Below are 20,912 nucleotides of genomic sequence, written 5' to 3'. Positions count from 1 at the left end.
GCCCTATTGCCCCATGCCATCTCTCTACTTCCTAAATCTTTCCTTTGCTCCTCTTTCATTCTCTGCAGTCAACACCAAATCATCGACATACAACATCTCCCATGGCAGCCCATTTCTGAAATCACGTGAGAAGGCATCAAACAATAAGGGGCTCAAAGTGACACCTCTGACCATTAATGCTCAACCACATTCACGTAAAACTCATCACTCAAATCTCCATTTACTCTCACCTGGGTGCAAGCACCCACTTACATAGCCATTAACACTCTAACAAGTTATTCCTCGATTCCAAGCTTTCTCACTGTCCTCCTCACCGGCCTCCCTAGGGACTCTGTCAAAGGCCTTCTTCAAATCAAGAAAAACAAAGTCCAGCTCCCCTTTCTTTCCTATATATATTTTTTGAGGCTGTCGAACAGTGAATAAGGTATCAGTGGTCCCTTTGCCTGGCATAAACCCAAACCTCATCTCATTAATATTCACTCTTCCTCTAATCATATGCTCCAGAGCTCTCCCCATTACCATGATTATCTGGTCTAAAAGTTTCCTGCCTGTATAATTTCCTCTTTCCAGGGTACCACCCTTTCCCTTATACACATTTACAACCATACTCTTCAGCCAATCATCTGGGACAACACACTCTTATATAATCGTATTTGTCAAATCAATAACTAACACCATTCCTGTACTTCCTGAGGTCTTCAGCATTTCAGCAGTCAGCCCAGACACACCTGCTGCCTTCTCCATCTGCATCCCGCCTATTCCCCTGCTCAGAGTAGCAGCGTCAATCAAAGGACAAGGACCAAACTCGGATATGCTGACTCCAAACCATCCTTGTTCCAGTCAAGCTCCTCATTCAGCAACTTGTAATAATGCTCTCTCCATGCATCTTTCGCATCCTCATTTCACCACTACCTTTCATTCATCATTCCTCATACACTGCTCACATATGATATCCCTGCTTTCCTTTTTCATCTGATTTTCCATCTTAAATATCATATCCTTCCTTTCGTCACTATTTAGGTTACGTAGTAAAAGTCTCCCTGACTCTGATTTTGCAGTGTATACCTATTTTCTAGCCATACGCTTGGCAGCTAAGGGTTCTTCATTGTTACCACCTTTTTTCTACACCCTCATCCCACCACCATGTTACTTTATGTCTTCGGGGAACCCTTGTTCATCCACACACTGAATCAGTAACTTAAAGGAGATTGTTCGTGAGAGCTCTGTACTGTTTCTTAACAGTTCTGCCAACAGCTCCCTTTTTAGCCACCGCTCTAATCATCTCACTATAGAAGGCATCCATCACTGTTTGGTTCTTCAACTTCCACATTTTCCTCCTAAGGGGCTAGGTCCTCTTCTTCACCACCTGCTCCTTAAACACCAAGTCACATATCAGTAAATTGTGTTGCTGCACACACTCTTCGTCCCCTATAGCTTTATCATAGCTCCAACTTCCTGTCAGCCCACCTGACCAGGAAATAGTCTCTCTGGCTGCTATGTCCCCCAGACTAGTATGTAATCAACCTACTCTCTCTTTTCCTAAAACGTTTATTACACACAATCATGTTCATTGCCTCCCCAAACTCGAATAATCTTTCCTCTCCCACACTCCTTGTACTTTATTGCTTATCCATCATATACCCCTTCATATCCTTGAGATGTTTCACCCACAAGACCAATCAAGTCCTTTGCCTAAACTACAGTCTCTTCATCCCCCATACCACATACCACATGTATTTAGTCATCCCAGAATCCATTTTCTTCCACATCAGCTGCAGCCTTTGGAGTATATGCTGATATAAAGGAAACTGTCAGCTACTGATCAAAATTTTCACTACTATAATCTTTCAGTTCGCTTTCATTACGTTCATAACTTATTCCACATATTTTTCCTTTACCAGCACACCCATACCACCATATCCAACTGCCTTTCCTTGCCAAAATATATTATATCGATAGTCCCTCCCGGCAGTCATTCTGGCTGATCCTCCCGTAAACCTAACCTCCTGTACACAGCCAACCTCCACCCACATCCTACTCATTGCCTCGACCACTTCCCCAGCTTTACCCTTCAAACTACCCACATATCCAAGATGCCACTCTGATGCCAGTATGTGATTTTGTATCGTTATCATCAGGCTTTCTAATGTTCTCATTCTTGGTCATGTCATTAAAAATAAATACCTGGTAGGGGGAGAGACAGACCACAGACCCTGCCCACCTGCAGAAACCTGAAATCCTAAGCCCACCAGCCGTGACCAGTGGCTTAGGCAGAGGCCTCTGGGCACCCTGCCAGGACAGCTACATGGATATCCTCCAAGTGCGACCTGGCACTGCAACTTCCTGCCATTATACACCCACTGATAGGGCAGCCTCCAGAGGCGCTACTCCCAGGTTCGGGCCCGTCTCTGTTGGGTGGAAGCGGTAGCCTGGGAGCTGCAATACCCTGTACTCTCTAGCACAGATCCGATTCCCATCCCATTCCGTTTCCCACAACTATGCTGGCAGAGCCTGCGTTACGCCTCCCCTCAATAGGTCCGCCACTAGGTAATGGGGGCAAATTTTTCTTGCTGCACACACTAGCTGGTGCCAGCTCCTGTGACGTAGTGGGGTACATTGCGTGATATGTAAAGAACATGTAGAGTAATGCATGAGCTAGTTAGAGAAAAGTGTTTGGGAGAGTATGCTGGTCTACTCTGCATGTAGTGTCACAATGAAAAGATCAGCAAAGTGGGATGGCCAGGATATTCTGATGGCTAGTGAGACATGAATTCAGCTCTCCCAGTCACCAGCATTCCCATTTTCCTTGGGAGCATCACCCTGATTGGCTGCTTCTGTCGAGCTGCATTAGGACTGTACGGAAATGTGAGATTGGCAAGTGACCGGTACCTCCCTATATCAACACCAGCCTCTTGTGTAGGGAGGGGGAGGGGTCATTGGCCACTTGCCATACGCCTTCACTTAGTGACTCAAGAGCTTGGTTTGCACCTCAGTGACTGTGAAAAGTTGGTGTTTAAAACTATAGTGCTCTGGGGGCCACCCAGCTTTATCATTGACTGTTCAATGGCTCTCAGCACCGAAGATCAAGGCGCCGGAGGCGGAGGTCCACCGATTATTCGGTAACATCATCAGAAGTCGCTTGGGGTTCTACCAACTGTACACTGATGGCTTCAGATTGAGTGAATGTGTGGGTGCTAGTGGTCGACTGAATGTTCCCTGAGGTTTCAGTTGCCGACTTATCCATCTCTGTTTACGTCTGAACTTCTTTCTATTGACAAAGCAATGAGCTGTGTTCTAAATTCTGGACATTGGTCATATTTCAAACTTTGCTTCAGCCCTTCAGGCAACTGCTTCTTGCAGTACTGATTCTACTGAAATCCAGGGCCACATCATTAAAAAAATGCATTCTTCTAACAAATCTTTCACTGTGATATGGGAGCCTGATCACTGTCGTAGCCTATATACGGCAGTAAGCAGGCTGACTTACTTGCGAAGTCAGCTGTAGAGCTCGAAGAGACTTCGGACGTTCCTCGTGATCTATGGTCGAGTCTCTCCCTGGGATGGAAATCAATACGTTCTCGTGATCTATGGTCGAGTCTCTCCCTGGAAAGGAAATCATTACGTTCCTCGTGATCTATGGTCAAGTCTCTCCCTGGGAATGAAATCAATAAATCTTTAGCTGCAAAGTTAGTGGACCGCCCTAAATATTTCTGCATTCAAGCCACTCCTTGGCGATTAGGATGCTGCACGTCCTCCCAGTCGCCTGGAAGAGTGAATATTGGGAAGCCTGCAAATGGACTACTCACTGTTTACTCATATGATGCCACATATTGAGAGACGATTTCCACTGCACTGTGACATCTATGGTGGCGTGTTATCTATCGGTCATAACATCCTGGGCTGTAACCGATTTAGTCATGAATGTGCTTCATTTATAAATTCTGCGGCATAGCGGACGTCCCCACCACTTTCCACCATCCTGGGTGATGGGGATATTGTTATGACTGATAAATTGATGGCTTTCTTGAGGGAGACCGGACTGATAAGAGTGTTGTGACTTTTGTACTGTATGGTTGTGGTTTTTTACTTGTATCCATGTATATATATATATATATATATATATATATATATATATATATATATATATATATATATATATATTCCATTAGGGTTGGTAGATGACGTTTATGAAGTAGTTCCTGCTTTCGATAGTACTGTTTCCTATAATGATGCCCCCCCCCCCCAATATTAAACCTGGTGCCTCGCCTGGCAGTCATCAGTTGATGAGTGCAAACGTGCACTATAGAAAGGAATTGGGCATTTGCAGTCTATGATGTTCTGCTGGGCGAGGGATTAAACTTTTTGTACATGTGTAATTATTTTCCATCCGTTTGTTTATGTTTTCTTAATTGGGATTGTCAGTGAACTTATATCGAATAATTCTTGTCTAATATAAATCTCTTGTATATATTGATGCTCCCTATATTAATGCATGTGCCTCGCCTGCATTCGGTAGGTGATGAATTTATGTGTGTAATGAAGGGAGACATTACACATCCGCAGTTGACTGTGTTCTGTTGGACGAGGTATTTTACCAATTAGCATAAGCCCTCTGTGAATCATTAGTTGGTTTAGCTAATGGTCTCTTTAGTTCTCAGTGTACAATAGCGATTTGTCTGTTAGGTTTATTGATTTTAGGGTCATAGCATAGGAATATTTTGATGCTTTGAACAAGTAAGTGTTCTTTTGTTTCTGTTCACTTTATTTATTCATTCCTTTTTTTGGTGTGTCCGACTCTGGGCAAAGGCTTCAGGGCCTATGTCCGGGCATATCCCCAAGGCCCAATAGTCCTCCTACATCTCCACATGTCACCACTTGGGCGCTAACACCCTCCATCAATATTCATTACATGCTAGGGCTGATAACATACAAGACTGGTGTACTAGTATCAGCAGGGGTGTTTTTACATGTCGAAGGGTCTTCTGGTAGATCAGTAAAGTCTCCTTCTTAGGAAATGCAAATCCATAAAATGTTCCCTGCCCCAGCAGGGATTTGAACCAGGGTCCATTAGGACTGCAGGCCACCTCTGGGTCCATTAGGATTGCAAGTCACCCCTCTACTGATTGAGCCACCGGGTCCATTAGGAATGCAGGTCACCTCTCTACTGATTGACCCACTGCCTCCCCCCATTTTGGACAAAACATATAAAATTGTATGTATACAAAAAATGATATAGTTAGACATAAAAAAGTGAAAATGAATTTTGTTAAAAATACGAAAAAAAAAAAAAAAAGACAATGAGTAAAATACCCAGGGCCCCAACATGGCAAGTCGAAAGATCTACCACAGTTCTGGCTCAAAAGGGGGCAGGAGAAAATGGGTGCAGCTACCCACGAGTTGCTGAGATACAAGTGTTCATCAAGAAGGACACAGGAAGCAAGTGCACCCCCACGGCCGGAAGTCCCGGAACTGCCACACAGTCCATATCGCCGATCGAGCCAACAGTACCAGCAGCGACGAGGGCTAGTCAGCTTAGTGCTTGCTAGAGGCAGTACAACCGGGCTTGCTAGATGTGGCTTGGCAATGCAAAAGGAGTTCCAGTGTTCCAGTTGTTGTTGGTAGATGCAGCACCCTTGAGCTTGCTAGAAGCTGCTTGGCAACACAGACGAATTTCCAGTATTCTAAGTGTGCTTGCCAGATTTGGAACCCAAAAATGGCCAAAAAACGTAAAAAAAAAAAAATCCGAATTTTTTTCAACCGTGCTTTGAAATTGGCGTGCAGCGCCAACCAGCTGTGTTTACGCTTGCTGTTTCCCTCCCCCATCCCTCCCGGCCTCCCCAGTTACCACCTAACTACCATCCTGGCTAGATGCTTATTCAATCGATGCTGCAAGTGCTCGTTTTTGTGAATAATCAGTGAATAAACTGCAATACCTCGCCATGAGACCACATGGAAATTTACAGTGTTGTGCAGTGTTATGAAATTAGAATTCAGAGTGGAAAGTTTAAGTACAGAGTGTAAACTGGCGGTTGAAACTGGCGTGGTGCAATCAAGAACAGCATGTGCAGTGTTAAACAATTGTAACTCATTGTGCAAAGGGTTAAGTGCAGCACAACATTGGATTACTGTATGTGCTTCAAGAGCATTTTCACCACTGCCAGAGCCTAAGAGAAGGCATGTTAACCTTCGTAACGAACGGCCACGGACGTGTTGTAAGTACTCTATACACTGCTAACTATTTTCCATACTTCTAATTCCTCATTCTCTGGTTCCTTTTCATTTATTTCGTACTTTCTGTCCCTTATTTGTGTGAATAGGGTCTTAAACTAGGTGCTATGCATGTCCGGTAGAGAGTTATGTAGGTACCAGTCCAGGAGGCAGAGGCCCACTATCCGGATGGACCCACTTTCCAGACATGCTCTTGGCTCTATTACATCGGCTAGTGGAGGGATTACTGTAAATGTGTCACCTTTCTGGTGAATGTATTCAAAATTGCTATGTGCTACAAGACCATCATTGTACCCAGCACATACTTCACAGTAGAGTCTTGTGTTGGAAGAGGCCATAACTAGCAGGACAGAGTGACTGATTTGCTGTTAATGAGTATGAAGATCGCTGCAGTAATATTGAAGCTGACACTGGGCTGTTCCTAAGCACGTCAGCAATAACATTAACTCGTCAGAAAAGCGACATTTTCTTGATTGGTCCTAGTAACTTTTTACCGCTATGGCTGAAGCAACTTCCCACAATTAGACATGTACTGCACAGGTTCCACTATCACATGCAGGAAGTAAAGTCTGTCAGAAATGCTAATCATATGACAACTGAGGAGTTGATGGTCCTTTGGCATGAAGCCGCCATTCCTACTATCCTTGAAAAACAAGTAACTGAGAAGTTAGAAAAATTCCATACCACCTGGTTGCTGCTGGAGGAAAACAGAAGATGCTCTGAAACTCAAAGAAATAGAGAGAGGGAGTGTGCTGCAACTTTCGCTTCTCTATTTGACATTGCTCATTCTGATGCACTAACTATGACCATGATCAAAGAAGATAAAGAATTCCTCGCTGATCGAAGACAAGACCGGAAAATTTACATGAGTACAGAAGACAAGGAACTGACCAAAAAGAAAGAAAGAACCCCCAAACGAACAAATGTTGATGAAAATCATCAACAAAAGGCTATTGCTGCAGCCACCTCAACAGCAAACAGTGTTTACATAACTGGTGAAGCTGACACCTCAGATGATACAAATGATTCAGATGTTGATTTTGCACCTAGCCGTTCTTCAAAACTGGCAATTAACTATGTGGATGCCAAACCAAAGAACCAGCAGATTCCAACATCCCAGGTATATACCATACATGTGATTGGAGCTTTGGACAGAAACAAAACATCTGATTGAGAGGTGGTTCGTTTAATGGCTCCACTTGCAGCTGCTCTTGGTAATGATGCCTCTTCTCTTCCCATTTCCCTTAGCACCATCCACAGAGTCAGAAAGAAAGCAAGACAAGATCATGCAGAATTAGCAAGAGCAGAGTTTGAGCCGGAATATCCTCTAGTCATACACTGAGATAGCAAGTTTCTGCCTCAAATTGCTGGAATAGGAAAAGTTGACAGCCTACCTGCACTGGTGTCTGGAGATGGAATAGATAAGCTTCTTGGAGTGCCAAAGATATCCCTGGCAAGGCAGAATATGAAGCCAAAGCCATTTATGATCTTCTGGTGCAGTGGAACCTGGTAAACAAAGTGCAGGCAATGAGCTTTGACATCACATCTGCAAATACTTGTCGAATCAATGGAGTATGTACTCGTCTTGAGAATATACTTGGTAGAGAACTACACTGGTTTGCCTGTCGCCATCATGTTATGGAACTGGTTCTTGCAAAAGCATTTTCCTTATGTTTTGGACCATCAGGCTCACCAGATATTCCTCTCTCCAAAATGTTCAAATCTTGTTGATCAAATCTCAACCATGAAAACTTTCAGGCCTTGGAGCTAAATGATGAGTCGACAGCTTTGTGTAGTTGTTCTCAAAGATGTGACTGGCCAGGAAGTGCTCATCAGGGATGATTACCAAGAACTGGTTGAACTGACGATGATTGTGCTCGGAAGTCCACCCCAGAAAATTCACTGGCAAACACCAGGGTCTATCCACCATGCAAGGTGGACGGCTAAGCTGCTTTACGCCATCAAAATATATCTCTTGCAAAATCAGCAAGACGTCTTTCATCTGACAAAGAAAGAACAACGTCAGCTTCAGTGATTTGTACACTTTGGTGCACTCCTTTACACTAGAGCATGGATAGAAACCCCTCTTGCAGCTGAGGCACTTGCTGGAGATTTGGCATTCTGGGCTGATCTTGACATATACTAAGACACTGATGGTGAGATTGCCGCTGCTGTAATGAAAGTCCTGGAGCACCACTTGTGGTACCTGTCAGATGAGCTTGTGGGTCTCACATTTTTCTCGTCAGAGTTCCGGCAACAGAGAAAGCCAAGATAGTGAAGGCTATGAGCAGAGAACATGGAATACGCCATGTGAGAGGTGTTCCGACCACTCTAGCAAAAGAAACAAGTTTGGGAGATTTAGCAAGCAAGCGGACCATCACCAAATTAGAGAGTCTTTTCTTATGCTTCCACCAGATTCATGACACACAAATGAGGATTATCTGCAGGGAAAAGAGTGAATAAGAAAGTTGAGGGTGGTGAAGACATTGCTGAATGTGCCATAAAGCTCTTTGAAGAATATAACTGTCTTATTACCAATGATGAGGAAGAAAAGCAGTTTCTCCAGCAAGCTGTTGAAGCAAATCTACATAGGCGTCTGTTATTGCTGCTGTTATGAAATACTGACTGGTATTAAGAATTCTGGTTTGATAAATGTACGAGACTTATGCTCACTGAAATTTTTATTACTGATATTATTATTCCATATTATTCTGCTGTACTTTCATTGTAAGTTTCGTTTTACTGGAGTAAACATCTATCTCACCAACATCACGTTTGATAGTAATACATATCACCATAATTCTGATACTGTATGGTTCTTGAGCACTGTCTTCTAGATGCAGTGGAAAGGTAAAATTTTGGCAATAGTATACCGGTGACAAACCTAACAAAATGAGGGGGTGCCCTGACTTGTACCATGAAGTTCATTTTTTGCCATATACTGTACATGTGGGCCACCCTAGTGTGCTTGCTAGAAGCGGCACCCCCGAGCTTGCTAGAGTCGGCTTGGCAACGCAGAAGGAGTTCCAGTGTTCCAGTGTGTTTGCTAGATGCGGCACCCCGAGATTGCTAGAGGCGGCTTGGCAACGCCGAAAGAGCTCCTGTGCTTTAGTGTGCTTGCCAGATGCAGCACCCCCGAGCTTACTAGAGGCAGCTTGGTAACCTAGGAGTTCCAGACAATGCACTCCCCGGATTCGGGCAGGCTTCCCCAACGTGACGCTGAAGCTGGAGCAAGTCCCCCCCCGACTCACACACATCCCCTCCCAGAGGTAGAGAGTGCCCTTCTTCCCCTGGAAAAGGAATCCCGAGCTTGGTAACATAAACTTGTTGTCCCTACTGTCTCGGGTCCCTTCTAACTTAACCGCTAGAGCCACTCTGGGCACAAATCACACAATCCTATCGTCAGACTAAGAGGAAGAAAGAGCCAGACATTGGGCCTTCACATTTCTGGAGCCAGAGTCGTAGCCTATCTTCCCCTCAGCCTTATTGCCATTAATTCACCACACTACAATACCCGTACAGACGTAGGGTTAAACCCCGGCCCCCTTCCTCTTTCAAAGAATACCTCGGTGACGAGTGTAAGTGCCATATCCGGGACATCTCCCTTCAAATTTCCCCTCCCCAGTTCCCGTTCCCCCCAACTGACCATTTCCTACAGTTAGATCGCACGATCTCGGATGTAAGTTGTGTATAAAGGCTAGGGAAATAATAGATCTTTCACCTTGCCAAATAGAGTTTCTGTGTTTACCGTAACCTTAAGGTGTATCGAGTCCTGCTTTGGTGTTCCTTCCTGTTTAGAACCCAGTGGACTAGAAAAAGCCTAGTACAACAATGACCTTGGCCCCCGAGCGTTTGGTTGATCCCCCCCTCCCCCCTAAAAAAAAGGATGATACAGGTGAGGATGTTTCAGTCCACTTTTTGTTTTATATACTCTACTCGCTTAAAGGCCGCTTTTGGCGGCCTCCGCTCGATACCAAACCACTTCCTATCTTCAGAAATGAGTCATAACTCGGGAACTGGTGGCCTGATTAGATTGACTTTTTTTTTTTTTTTTTTTTTTTGTCACGTTGGAGCATTTTAACGGCAGCTTGTTCAAACAAGAATTTGCGCTACATGCGCCGTTTTTGCTGTTAATGTACCAAACAAACAGACATGCAGAAATCGGATCATCATAATAAAGACAGATTTTGTTCCAGTGAATTAGCAGGGATGGTTGGTTGTAACACTAGTGAAAAAGAAGAGGTTGCTAGTCTCAGCGAGGAAATAATTATGTGAATTGTAATGGTTTAGAATGCTATATTTTCTGAAAATATTAAATGAGAACAAGAAACCAAACAAATTTAGCTTTATAAAGTAAGGTAAGTAACATTGAAAACACATACGTGAAGAGTACACTTAGGAGCAAAACATTACCAAAATCAGCAAGAAAATGAGGACCACACAGATTTAAGTGTGGCTTAATGAGAGTATACAGTGAGGTGTTGGGGTGGGAGCCGGGTGGTTTTAACAGCTGCACTGTAGGGAAGAGAGTGGTAATGCTTGTGTTTACTGTTGGAGAGCATATAGATTGTCGAGATTTCCGCCAGTCATAAATAAGAGTTTGGTTCTTTTACTTCTCAAACTATCTTTTTTACTGAATAAACTTGCTTTGTGATAGCCAGAATGAAATACTAATACAGTGTAATCGGGCTAAAAGATTCAACAAATAGACCTTTCCGCTATTTTGATGAATGATCCCATAGTTGGAAAATCGTCAGGCGTTATTTAAAGCAAAATACTTCAATAATGCATGGCATAGTTATTCATTGGGTCAGTAGTGCATAATGATGAGCAGCTTTCATAAGCCCTTTTATTCTTTGTACAAACCATGCCAAAAATCTGCGTCCATAATGACTGAAACTAATTCAGAGGATCAGTATATAGACACTGAGAACAGTACTGTTGTGCCGGTAGGATTTGTTTAGTGTCTGGAGATGTGAGGAACATTCCAGAAATGTAGTGTTGCGCCGGCAAAATTAAGTTAATGTATATATATCTGGAGATTGAGGAACATTCTAGAAATGAACTGTTGCTCTGTAGGATTAGGTTAACGTTTTATATCTGGAGATTTCAACATGTCTGCTTTCTTTACTTTCCCTCATACCTTAGGAATTTTTGTTATTTTTGTTAATGTATGTTGTTAAGTGCATTATTGCGTGAGAAAATGTGAGTTCTCTACTAGATTCTAGAATATTCTGGGCTGTGCTAGTAGGGGGAGCCGGAGGGGGGTATATTAAGGCAGCGCCAAAGAGCTAAGGAAGAGTTTTTTCAACTCGGTTTCAGACCCCACCTCGCGCGGTCACCTGTGATTGGCCGAGAACCGGTTATGTGACATATGGGCACCATATTGCATCCTTACCTCACCTTCTCACTACCCTGACTGCCATAAGAAAGCACAGAGATCAAAGGGGACGCTACACTTTCTATGGCCATATCACCTGCTGTATACCTATATTTGACCAAGAGATGTTCTAACCACACATGTATGGGTAAGATACTGCAAAGGTTTCCTAGAGATCACACAAGCAGAAAAGAATGGGAAATTAAAATCCGCCGGAAAGACTGGACACCACACAACAATTTCTATTTGTGTTCTGTGTGTAAATCTGTTCTCATTCTCTCTAAGTTTTTTGTTCCGTCTGTGTACTGTCTCGTAAGATCCCTGTCCGTTCTAACTATTGCAGTAGACTGTGACGTAATAAACTTATTAGATAAGCTGATAGTTACTTATCTGTTTTCAGTTCGGTTTCACGTAAACTATGGAATATATATATATATATATATATATATATATATATATATATATATATATATATATATATATGTGTGTGTGTGTGTGTGTGTGTGTGTGTGTGTGTGTGTGTGTGTGTGTGTGTGGGGCATTAGGAAGAAATAGGTGAAGAGATTATTCACTGTAAGGCTTCATATCTACGTCACAAAACATTCGCAAAAATAAGGCTCAACGGTATAAGTCTGGAGGTGAATTAGGAAGCAAAAGCATGGCTATAAGATTCGCTGTAAAGAAGTATAAGTAAAAACTCTTCAACGAACACTAAGGCTGTATATTGTAGTATGTCCTGTATATAAATATTTTTACTCCATATATAGATAAGTGTTATAATAACGTATAAATGAAGTGGTGGGAAAGCAAATGAAAACATTCAAGCACCTAGCAGCTTTTGTACAGGATTTTCAAGCTAAAACAATGTTATTAAATACTTGTTGTTAGGCGGGTATAGAGATGCCTTGGTTAGGTTTTCATTTGCTTTCCTCCTGTTATTATACATTGAAAACGTTCTGTCATGATCATCAGCCATATATGTATGTATGTATGTATTTATGTATGTATGTATATATATTAATATATACCCTAGATAGATAGATAGATAGATAGGTAGATATATATATATATATATATATATATATATATATATATATATATATATATATATGCAATAGATTCACCATGGGGGAAGCGTAGTCTCAATATGAAGATAAACACCAACGTAATCAGGAACATCTTTAATATATTGATGTTTCGACAACTCGTTTGTCATTTTCAAACCTATAGGAAATACAATAAAATCAAAGTAAACACCATGTCTATGATAAAAATACGAAAACTAAAGTAAAAAACCAAAGTAAAACACCATGTCTTCACTTGTATTTTATTAGACATGATGTTTTACTTTGTTTTTTTACTTTAGTTTTCGTATTTTTATCATAGACATGGTGTTTACTTTGATTTTATTGTATTTCCTATAGTTTTGAAAATGACAAACGAGTTGTCGAAACGTCACCAGTTTATTAAAGATGTTCCTGATTACGTTGGTGTTTATATATATATATATATATATATATATATATATATATATATATATATATATATATATAGATATATATATATATATATATATATATAGAAGACCTGTACCGAAATAAAAGGCTAGGGGGTTGATATTTGTACTTTTAGTATTTTCATACTCTCGGTCGGTGACGTTTAGATGCAAGGTGGCGCCCAGTGCAGCGGTTGACCAAACTCTTCCTACTCTATGGCGCTGTATGAAGGGGCCCGCACAGCTTGCTAGCAGAGTGGGCCACACAGTTCAGTTCTGTGAGTTCGTCAGAGAGCAACAAATGGAGCATGTTGTGTCTGTATGCATGGCAATTCAGTTCAATTTAGTTAGTGAGACAGGGAGTAGTGTGCGACTGCGAGTCAGAGCCAGCCAGACAGTGAGAGTCAGAGTCAGTATTGGGCATGTAGTGAACAGTGAGTCAGTGTCGGATGGACAGTGATACTGGGTCAGTGACAGGCAGTGACAAAGACAGTGAGAGCTAATCAGTGAAGCACAAGAACAGTCACTCAGAGAGTCAGTGAGAGTCATTTCAGTCAGTAAACAAACAGTGATTAGAGTGAGGTAGCGAGGGAGAGAGAATACTATGTGTTTTACCAGTGTACATACACACTTCACCACAACTTATGTTCCTACATTGAGAATACATAGTGTAATTTGATACATAGTTGTGGTAGATCTTCTAATGTGGTTTCGGAGAAACCTATTATATCAATTTTTATATTTATGCAGTCAACATCTTGCACTAAAAAGTTGTTAAGGTTGGATGGAATACTTCGAGTATTCATAAATATGACTGATAATAAGGAACCTTGGGCGTGTGGTTCATATGAGAGCCCGCCCGACTCAAAAACAGTACTGAGATTCAGGAACAGAGGTTAAATGGTTCAGAACAGAATCCGGATCATAATCTTTACCAGAGTTATTCTGCACTGGCCACAAATGACATTGAAGCTCATTATCATTTAATACATGGAATGGAAAAATATTGTCATGATTGTGAGTAAATATCATTGCGGTTAATTATAATTGAGATAATATAAAAGGGAATTAGAATAAAGAGATCATTAGTGGACAGTGGAATTATTTACTAGTGTCTGGAGGGCGGAGAGTCATCTTGCCTGCATTATTATGTGCTTTAGGTGTAACTTGGTTAGTAGCAGAATGAGATTTTTGTTGGCGTGAGAATGTGCTGGTGTAACTCTCAGATGCCATAGCGGAGGCGGGGGAAGTGGTGGTGGGGGAAGGTGGGGTGCTGGTAGATGTTACCCACAGAGGTGGTGATGGGGGCTTGGCAGCATTGGTAGTCAAGGTCGGGGCGCTGATTGAGGTGGTAGCAGTCATTACATCCATGTCTGAAGCAGTGGTGATAGCCACGGTTGAAAAAGATGAAGAGATAGCTGTGCTTACTGGTGTGATGCTGGTTGATTCCACTTCCGTCACTATGATAGTAGTAGTTGCAGTATTAGTAGCTGTAGTAGTGGTAGTCTGCTTTGAGTGGACAGATGTAACAGAAGCCGAGCTGAAGGGAGTTTGCCGAGATGAAGATTCTGCAGCATCTTTCTTGGGTGCTGTGGTTGAATCTTTCTCTCGCACTACCAGGTTCGATCCAATAAACTAGGCCAACTTGTCAGTTCTCTAGCCTTCTTCAGTTCTGGAATTCGGTTCCTCTTTGTTTGCTGAGAATTTGGGCAGAGGTCTTCGTTGATATATATTTGTGTTCCACGCAAGCTGCCTACATTTCTCAGGACAGCATCCCTATCACTATAGCAAGTGAACCGCACAAGAATGGGTCTACAGTACAGTAGGTCGACCTACTCGATGGGACCCCATGCGATGAGCTTGCTGCACGGACACATCAGACATATCCATTTTCTCATTTAGGAAGTTCTTTACTTTTACGCAGGTTTGCTCCCATGTCTTCCACACATCTTCTGGCAGACCATCAATTTTCATATTGTTTTGCCTAGAATTATATATTTCGTCGCATCATGTAGTGAGATGGTTTGACTGATTTCATATAGCAGTTATCTCTTCTTGAAGTGTTCGAAACTGACATTGATCTTCAGAAGATTTTGTTGCAGATTCTTTATAATGGCTTTTAAATCGTCAACTTCAGCCTGACTGAACCCTAAGCTTGTTTTCAGAGATTCATTTGTCTTGGTTAGATTGTCAAATTTGGTACTCACTGATCCATTATTAATTTCAGCGAACTCCCATAGGTCTTGCGTTTCAGTTAATATGGCTTCACGATCCATTGTGAATCAAAAGCAGTCAGTGACATCACAGTTTGTTTTCTTTGATAGCCCCCACGCCCGCGCAGTAGGAAGCAGAGCGACTCATTTAATTGCTCCAAAAGTCACTAATGCAAATATAACACGAAGTCACTATATCACTCCAATGTTCACTAGGCACTCACAAAGTTTGTAGAGAATATCCAGTTCAGCAGTTGATTCGGTGATGTTAATATTTGCGAAAAACTGGGAACAACTTTTTCCCTGGTGAGAGAAAGAAAACATGAGAAAGTAAATATTTTAGCTCAATTATTCTTTTGTTATTGTTCATTTACTTCATCAGCAATGTTGAAAGTTTACACCAAGATGAAATTACGATTATAGGTGTTAACCTGAGGCATCCCATCGACATATGGGTACATTGCAACATTTTGCATTTGCCAGTCCTGTCGACGTACTGGTATGTCACGCAATTGCTAGGTTCATAATTTGCACAATTTTTAATTTTCGCGCATGATTTTTCGTACGTATACACGGGACACCTTCCTCTATTCATCTACAAGATGCCAAGCAGGGACAATGCCTTACACCGCATAACCTCCCCACTCCCTGCAAGCCATTGTCTCGGCAATTCACATGTTACCAGTGACCTGGCCAATAAAGACATTCAGGGCCAGAGTGATTCCCCAATCGATGACAATGTGGAGGACAAAGTTTACATGGCATTAGAGGAAGAAACGGTCAGAAATGATGATCAGGTAATGTGGCAAAAGAAGGTCAGGTATGGTGATGAGTTAGTGAGTGAAACAATGCTTATAATGCCTATATTACTGTTTGAAAACCAATATACTCTCGTACTACATATAAATTCGTACCAAGTAAATAAATAAATACCGTTTATGAGTGGTCTGAAATAGTTACCCTCCCATAGAACTCGTTTTCATTGGTGCAACCCTGTTAGAAAACCCAGTCAGGTAAGGAGGTACTTCTACCTGCATCGAGTATTTTAAACCTCGGGTGAGCGATTTCTCTATGAAATTTTCGATGTTTCTCACCAAAAGTGGAGGTTTTAGCCCAAATTTTTTTTTTCGAAAATACCTCGGGATTGGGGGGTGTCGGAGGTGCGAAATAGCTCGGGACATGACGGGTTAAATGCTTGTTCACCCAGCACGTGCTCACAAAGTGCACTTTACTGGTAAGAATGCATTTGATTCAGTTGAAAGCCATTTCAGTGCTCATATTAGAAGTCGACTTAATAAGTATAGAACTTCTAATTTCAAGTTTAAAACGTTCACGGTGTGTAAGAAAATGATTATTCATTCCAGACTAGGTCACTGGGGATACGAGGCCTGCACCATACTGTTATGGTCTTAATGTCAGCTTTCATGTAAACGTTAAGGTTAAGATAATGTTTATTAACGTTTCGTTCATCATTTCCTTGGCATTTTCCATGACAGTTCCAATACTGCATGGTGGTTCTTCCTCCCAGATTCCTGCAGAAGAAATTGATGGACAGTGGAGTTTTTTTTTTCTTGTCTTAGATTTCTAGAAATACTGTTTCGAAAGACCCAATGAGTATATAGCACTTTTTGTTTTCCTCTGTTTGCTACACCTGAATAAACAAATAAAACTATTTGAATTAAGCACACCAATAAACGATACTGAACTTAATACCTAACGATCGGTAAAAGAAACCTCTGATCTAGTACCTGCCATATTCGACGGGGTTATGTTGGAGATGCAGCAGGAGCCGGGCCAGGTCCTTTGGGTGATAGTGACGAGCATTGATATAGGAGTGGGGAGGCAGGTACATATCGTAGTCAGAACCTGTAGATAAAGGAGGAAGGTATAGCCTACTCATGTTGTGGATCAGAATCAAACGTGAATGCACTCATCCCTCAGCACACACACACACACACACACACACACACACACACACAGTACTAACCTCCCCACACAACAGGGACCAGATTGAAGACGAGAGGGTTGTAGAGCTTTTCAGTGATGTAGTCGTCACAGATGCTGTTCTCCATTGACAGATAGAACGAGTAGTTAGTGCTCAATACATTCCTCCAGCATGGCTCATTTAAGGGCCCTGCAGGTCGGCACACTTGTGTCCCACATCTCCCATACCTGTGGGGGAGCGAAACGTTTAGAGAACAAAAATAATTAAAAATGCCAGGTCTCCAATCCACCTACACTCCAAGTACTGGGTTCCGAGCATTAAAGCACAGCAGGGAAAAGTCAACAATTATATACCTATCTGAAGTAAAAATGTTGCAAATACACAATTCGAGAATGAACATCGTCAAGGAGGACCCAGATATTGATGGGGTGGGTGGGGGGGGGGGGCTGGAGCACCATGATTTCTTGCCATGAGTGTTTGAGACAAAGAAAAACACACAATCAAACAAAATAATTATATTTATCACTATACCTTTCCCTCTTCCACAGACTGGACAGAAAAACAAGCTCCTTATTAAGTGTGTACAAGTATATGAACAAGAGATGGGATTCGGACAAACCATCCCATCTTGAGAATCCCCTCACGAGTAGCACACACCTGAAGGAAACCCAACAGATTTGTTGACAAAATTGGCTGTCATGTTCAAACCTTTAACCACTGAAGCATCTGTAACGAGCTGGGATGACACCATTGAAATTCCTCTACAGTTGTTGCAAACAATGGCTCTTCTCCATTCCACTGGTATTGCTCCCGCGTCCAAAGCATCATTTATAATTTCTCTCAATCAAACTATTCCAGTCTCTCCAAGAGCCTTAATAATTTCCACTGGCGACCCATCCTTTCCCTTCACTTTGCCATGTTTCATTTTACCAATAGCACTTCTTACCTCCTCAACACTTATGTCATCTTCATACTCCTGTAGGTTTTGTTCTTGGATTTCTTCCGTATCCTCATTATCATTTAAATCCCCTGCATTTAGCAATCTTGACAATGACTTCTCCATCTCTCCGATATATCTTCTGATCTTGTTAATAGATTAGTTCCTTGTTCACTTTTTACTGCATATGTAACTTCGGTATTTCATTTTCTATAGTTCCTTGCTGTGCTGTATAATAGTTTTCTTGTCTCTTTCACATCTCTACTCAGGTCTTCCCCTATACGTTGCCAGACTTCTGTTTTTGTGCTCCTCTATATTTTCAGCCTGATTTCTTAGCTCTACATAGTTAAGCCTGTCTTCTTGCAGTCCTGTTTTCTTCCTCTTCCAAAAAGCTTTCATCTTTGCTTTCACTGCTTGGTCCACTTCATCTGTCCACCAGGCAGTGCTTTTCTTTACAGTGTTTCCACTAACTTTAGCCTGTATCACTTCCTCAGCAGTCATTTTAAAAGCATCTTTTAAAGTTTTTCCATTTGCTCTTGATGTTACTATTTCCTTCGTTTTTTATTTTTTATTTAACTTTGCATCTAAGTTGTTCGACATATTCTCTATTTTTAAGGTTTTCGAGTATAAACCTCCTTCTTTTCTTTTTACTTTCAATTTTTGGTACCTGTACACTTATTTTCACCAGTGCAAGAAATAATTCGTATGTGGACGAAAAGTTAAATGTCGTCACTTTTTACCTTTTTTCCTCCCTCCAGTATTCTGCTTCCCAACCTTCCTGCCATTTTCCTTAACTTTCGGAAAAGTCAGAAAAAAAAAAAAAAAACAGCCCTGGATATCTACCTTACAAGACAAAAACAGATGGGAAAAAATAGCGATGGAAACAGAAAATGTGCCATAAAATTTAGGGAAAAAAAAAAAAAAAAAAAAGGAAAGAGGGCCAAATACAAACACATATCAACCACACTAGTTTTATTGTCTAATATTATAACCCCAATTAAATCCCTTTAAATTACAGGATAGAAGTATTGTCACCACTTGGATCCTCTGACCACAATCTCAGCAAAGCCTCATTAGTTAGCCCTCCAAACCTTCCAATTCTGAACCGTTAGGGTGACCCGATGGCATTTTGTTAGGGCAAACTCGGATGGATTTAGAAATTATCTTGCTGAAATTCCATGGCAGTCTTTCTTCTCTAGTGATTTCAATTGTACCCGGTCCCACATTAATTACTTTATATTAACCGGTATGGATTTATTCATACCAAGTCAACAGTTCACCAAAAGATCGAACTCTTCAAAATGGTTTGATAGCTCTTGCGCCAGAGTAACGGCCCAAAAAGTCATTATCATATAATTTTTACTTAAAAAAAAAAAAATGAATCACTCCGTCAATTTAAAAGTGCTAGAAACCCTGCAAAAACTTTAATAAATCTCGCTAATTGAAACTTTCTTCAAAACTAAGAATCAAAACTACTTAACAATCCGAAAGACAACAGAAATTCTGGTCAACTCTCAATTCTTTCAATAATACCCTTAACAAGTCATCATCCATTCACCCACTAAAATCTTCAGACGGTAACATTACTGTACAAATGGTAAAGCGAATATACTTGCCAGTACATTTGCCGGAAGTCAGCCAGAACGTCCCAGTACTAGAAATTGACTCTCCTGAAATTGTTCCCTTAAAATTCTGACTAGATACGTAATATCCATCCTAGACAATTTATCAACCAACAAAGCTCCAGGCCCAGATGGAATTCCTCCAATTCCTCTGAAAAAGTGCTCCCCAGAGCTTGCCTCTGTTCTGGCTAAATTATTCAGACTATGCATACGTACTTCTTCATTCCCCGATTCATTGAAAGAAACCAATATCCACCCAATTCCAAAGAAAGGAAGAGCCTCTAACCCCTCTGATAATTAGGCCTATAGATCAATAACTATAACATCTTCCTTTGGTAAAGTATTTGAAATTGTAATCAATAGGCACATAGACACCTTCAGTCCAACAAAATTATTGGTAGAGAACATGATATTCACCACGAAAGTTACACCATTGATATACTCAATCTCATGACTCATACCATCCATCAATTAATTGACCAACACGGAGACACTCATGCAGTAGCCCTTGATATTTCTAAAGCTTTCAACAGAGTGTGGCACAGTTTCCTGCCATCCAAGCTCCCTTGCTATGGACTAACGTCTTTTCTTCACTGTCTTCCTCATATCTCAGTGACAGAAAAATAAGAGTAAAAGTAGATTATGTATATTCCAATTTCCACCCAATTAACGCCAGCATGCCACAAGGACCAGTTCTGGCGCCAACCTTATTCGTAGTTCATATTAATGAACTCTTGTCTGTCACCCACAATCCCATCCATTCAGAGGCAGATGACTCAACACCTCACAGTTCAATCACGCTCAAACACCTTTTTACAAAGTTTAATATCTCTTAACTTTCAACTCAGTGCAACCATCTCCATAAATCAAGACTCATGGGGACAAAATAGACTAGTCTCATTTAATGCTAGTAAAACCAAGTATATACAATTTACTAATAGACAGATATTGCCAGATTCGTATATTACCTTCAGTGCTACTAATATTCCCATCTCCAAAAGTGTTGAAATTCTCGGTGTTTCACTTAACAATGCCCTCAACTGGACCTTTCATGTCAGATCACTTGCTAAAACCACCTCAAAGAAACTTGGA

The 20,912-nt window shown here is 41.4% G+C and overlaps 1 protein-coding gene across 1 annotated transcript in view; it reads right to left on the bottom strand.

Moving 5' to 3' along the window:
• The window catches only part of LOC145405313 (alpha-(1,3)-fucosyltransferase C-like), a 114,486-nt gene that overhangs the window by 57,857 nt on the left and 35,717 nt on the right, over positions 1 to 20,912 (bottom strand). Inside the window, exons 6-7 of the mRNA XM_080276734.1 lie at positions 17,304 to 17,488; positions 17,065 to 17,182 (exon numbers count right to left, since the gene is read on the bottom strand). Coding sequence (XP_080132860.1) covers positions 17,065 to 17,182; positions 17,304 to 17,488 — 303 coding nt within the window. The remainder of the gene's footprint in view (positions 1 to 17,064; positions 17,183 to 17,303; positions 17,489 to 20,912) is intronic.

This window comes from Coenobita brevimanus, chromosome 66 (assembly GCF_032717465.1).
Source record: "Coenobita brevimanus isolate Jiangsu-jjx chromosome 66, ASM3271746v2, whole genome shotgun sequence".
NCBI classification, from domain to species: domain Eukaryota; kingdom Metazoa; phylum Arthropoda; class Malacostraca; order Decapoda; family Coenobitidae; genus Coenobita; species Coenobita brevimanus.
The sequence above is the reverse complement of the archived record's forward strand: the minus strand, read 5'-3'. Positions and strand labels throughout refer to the sequence as shown.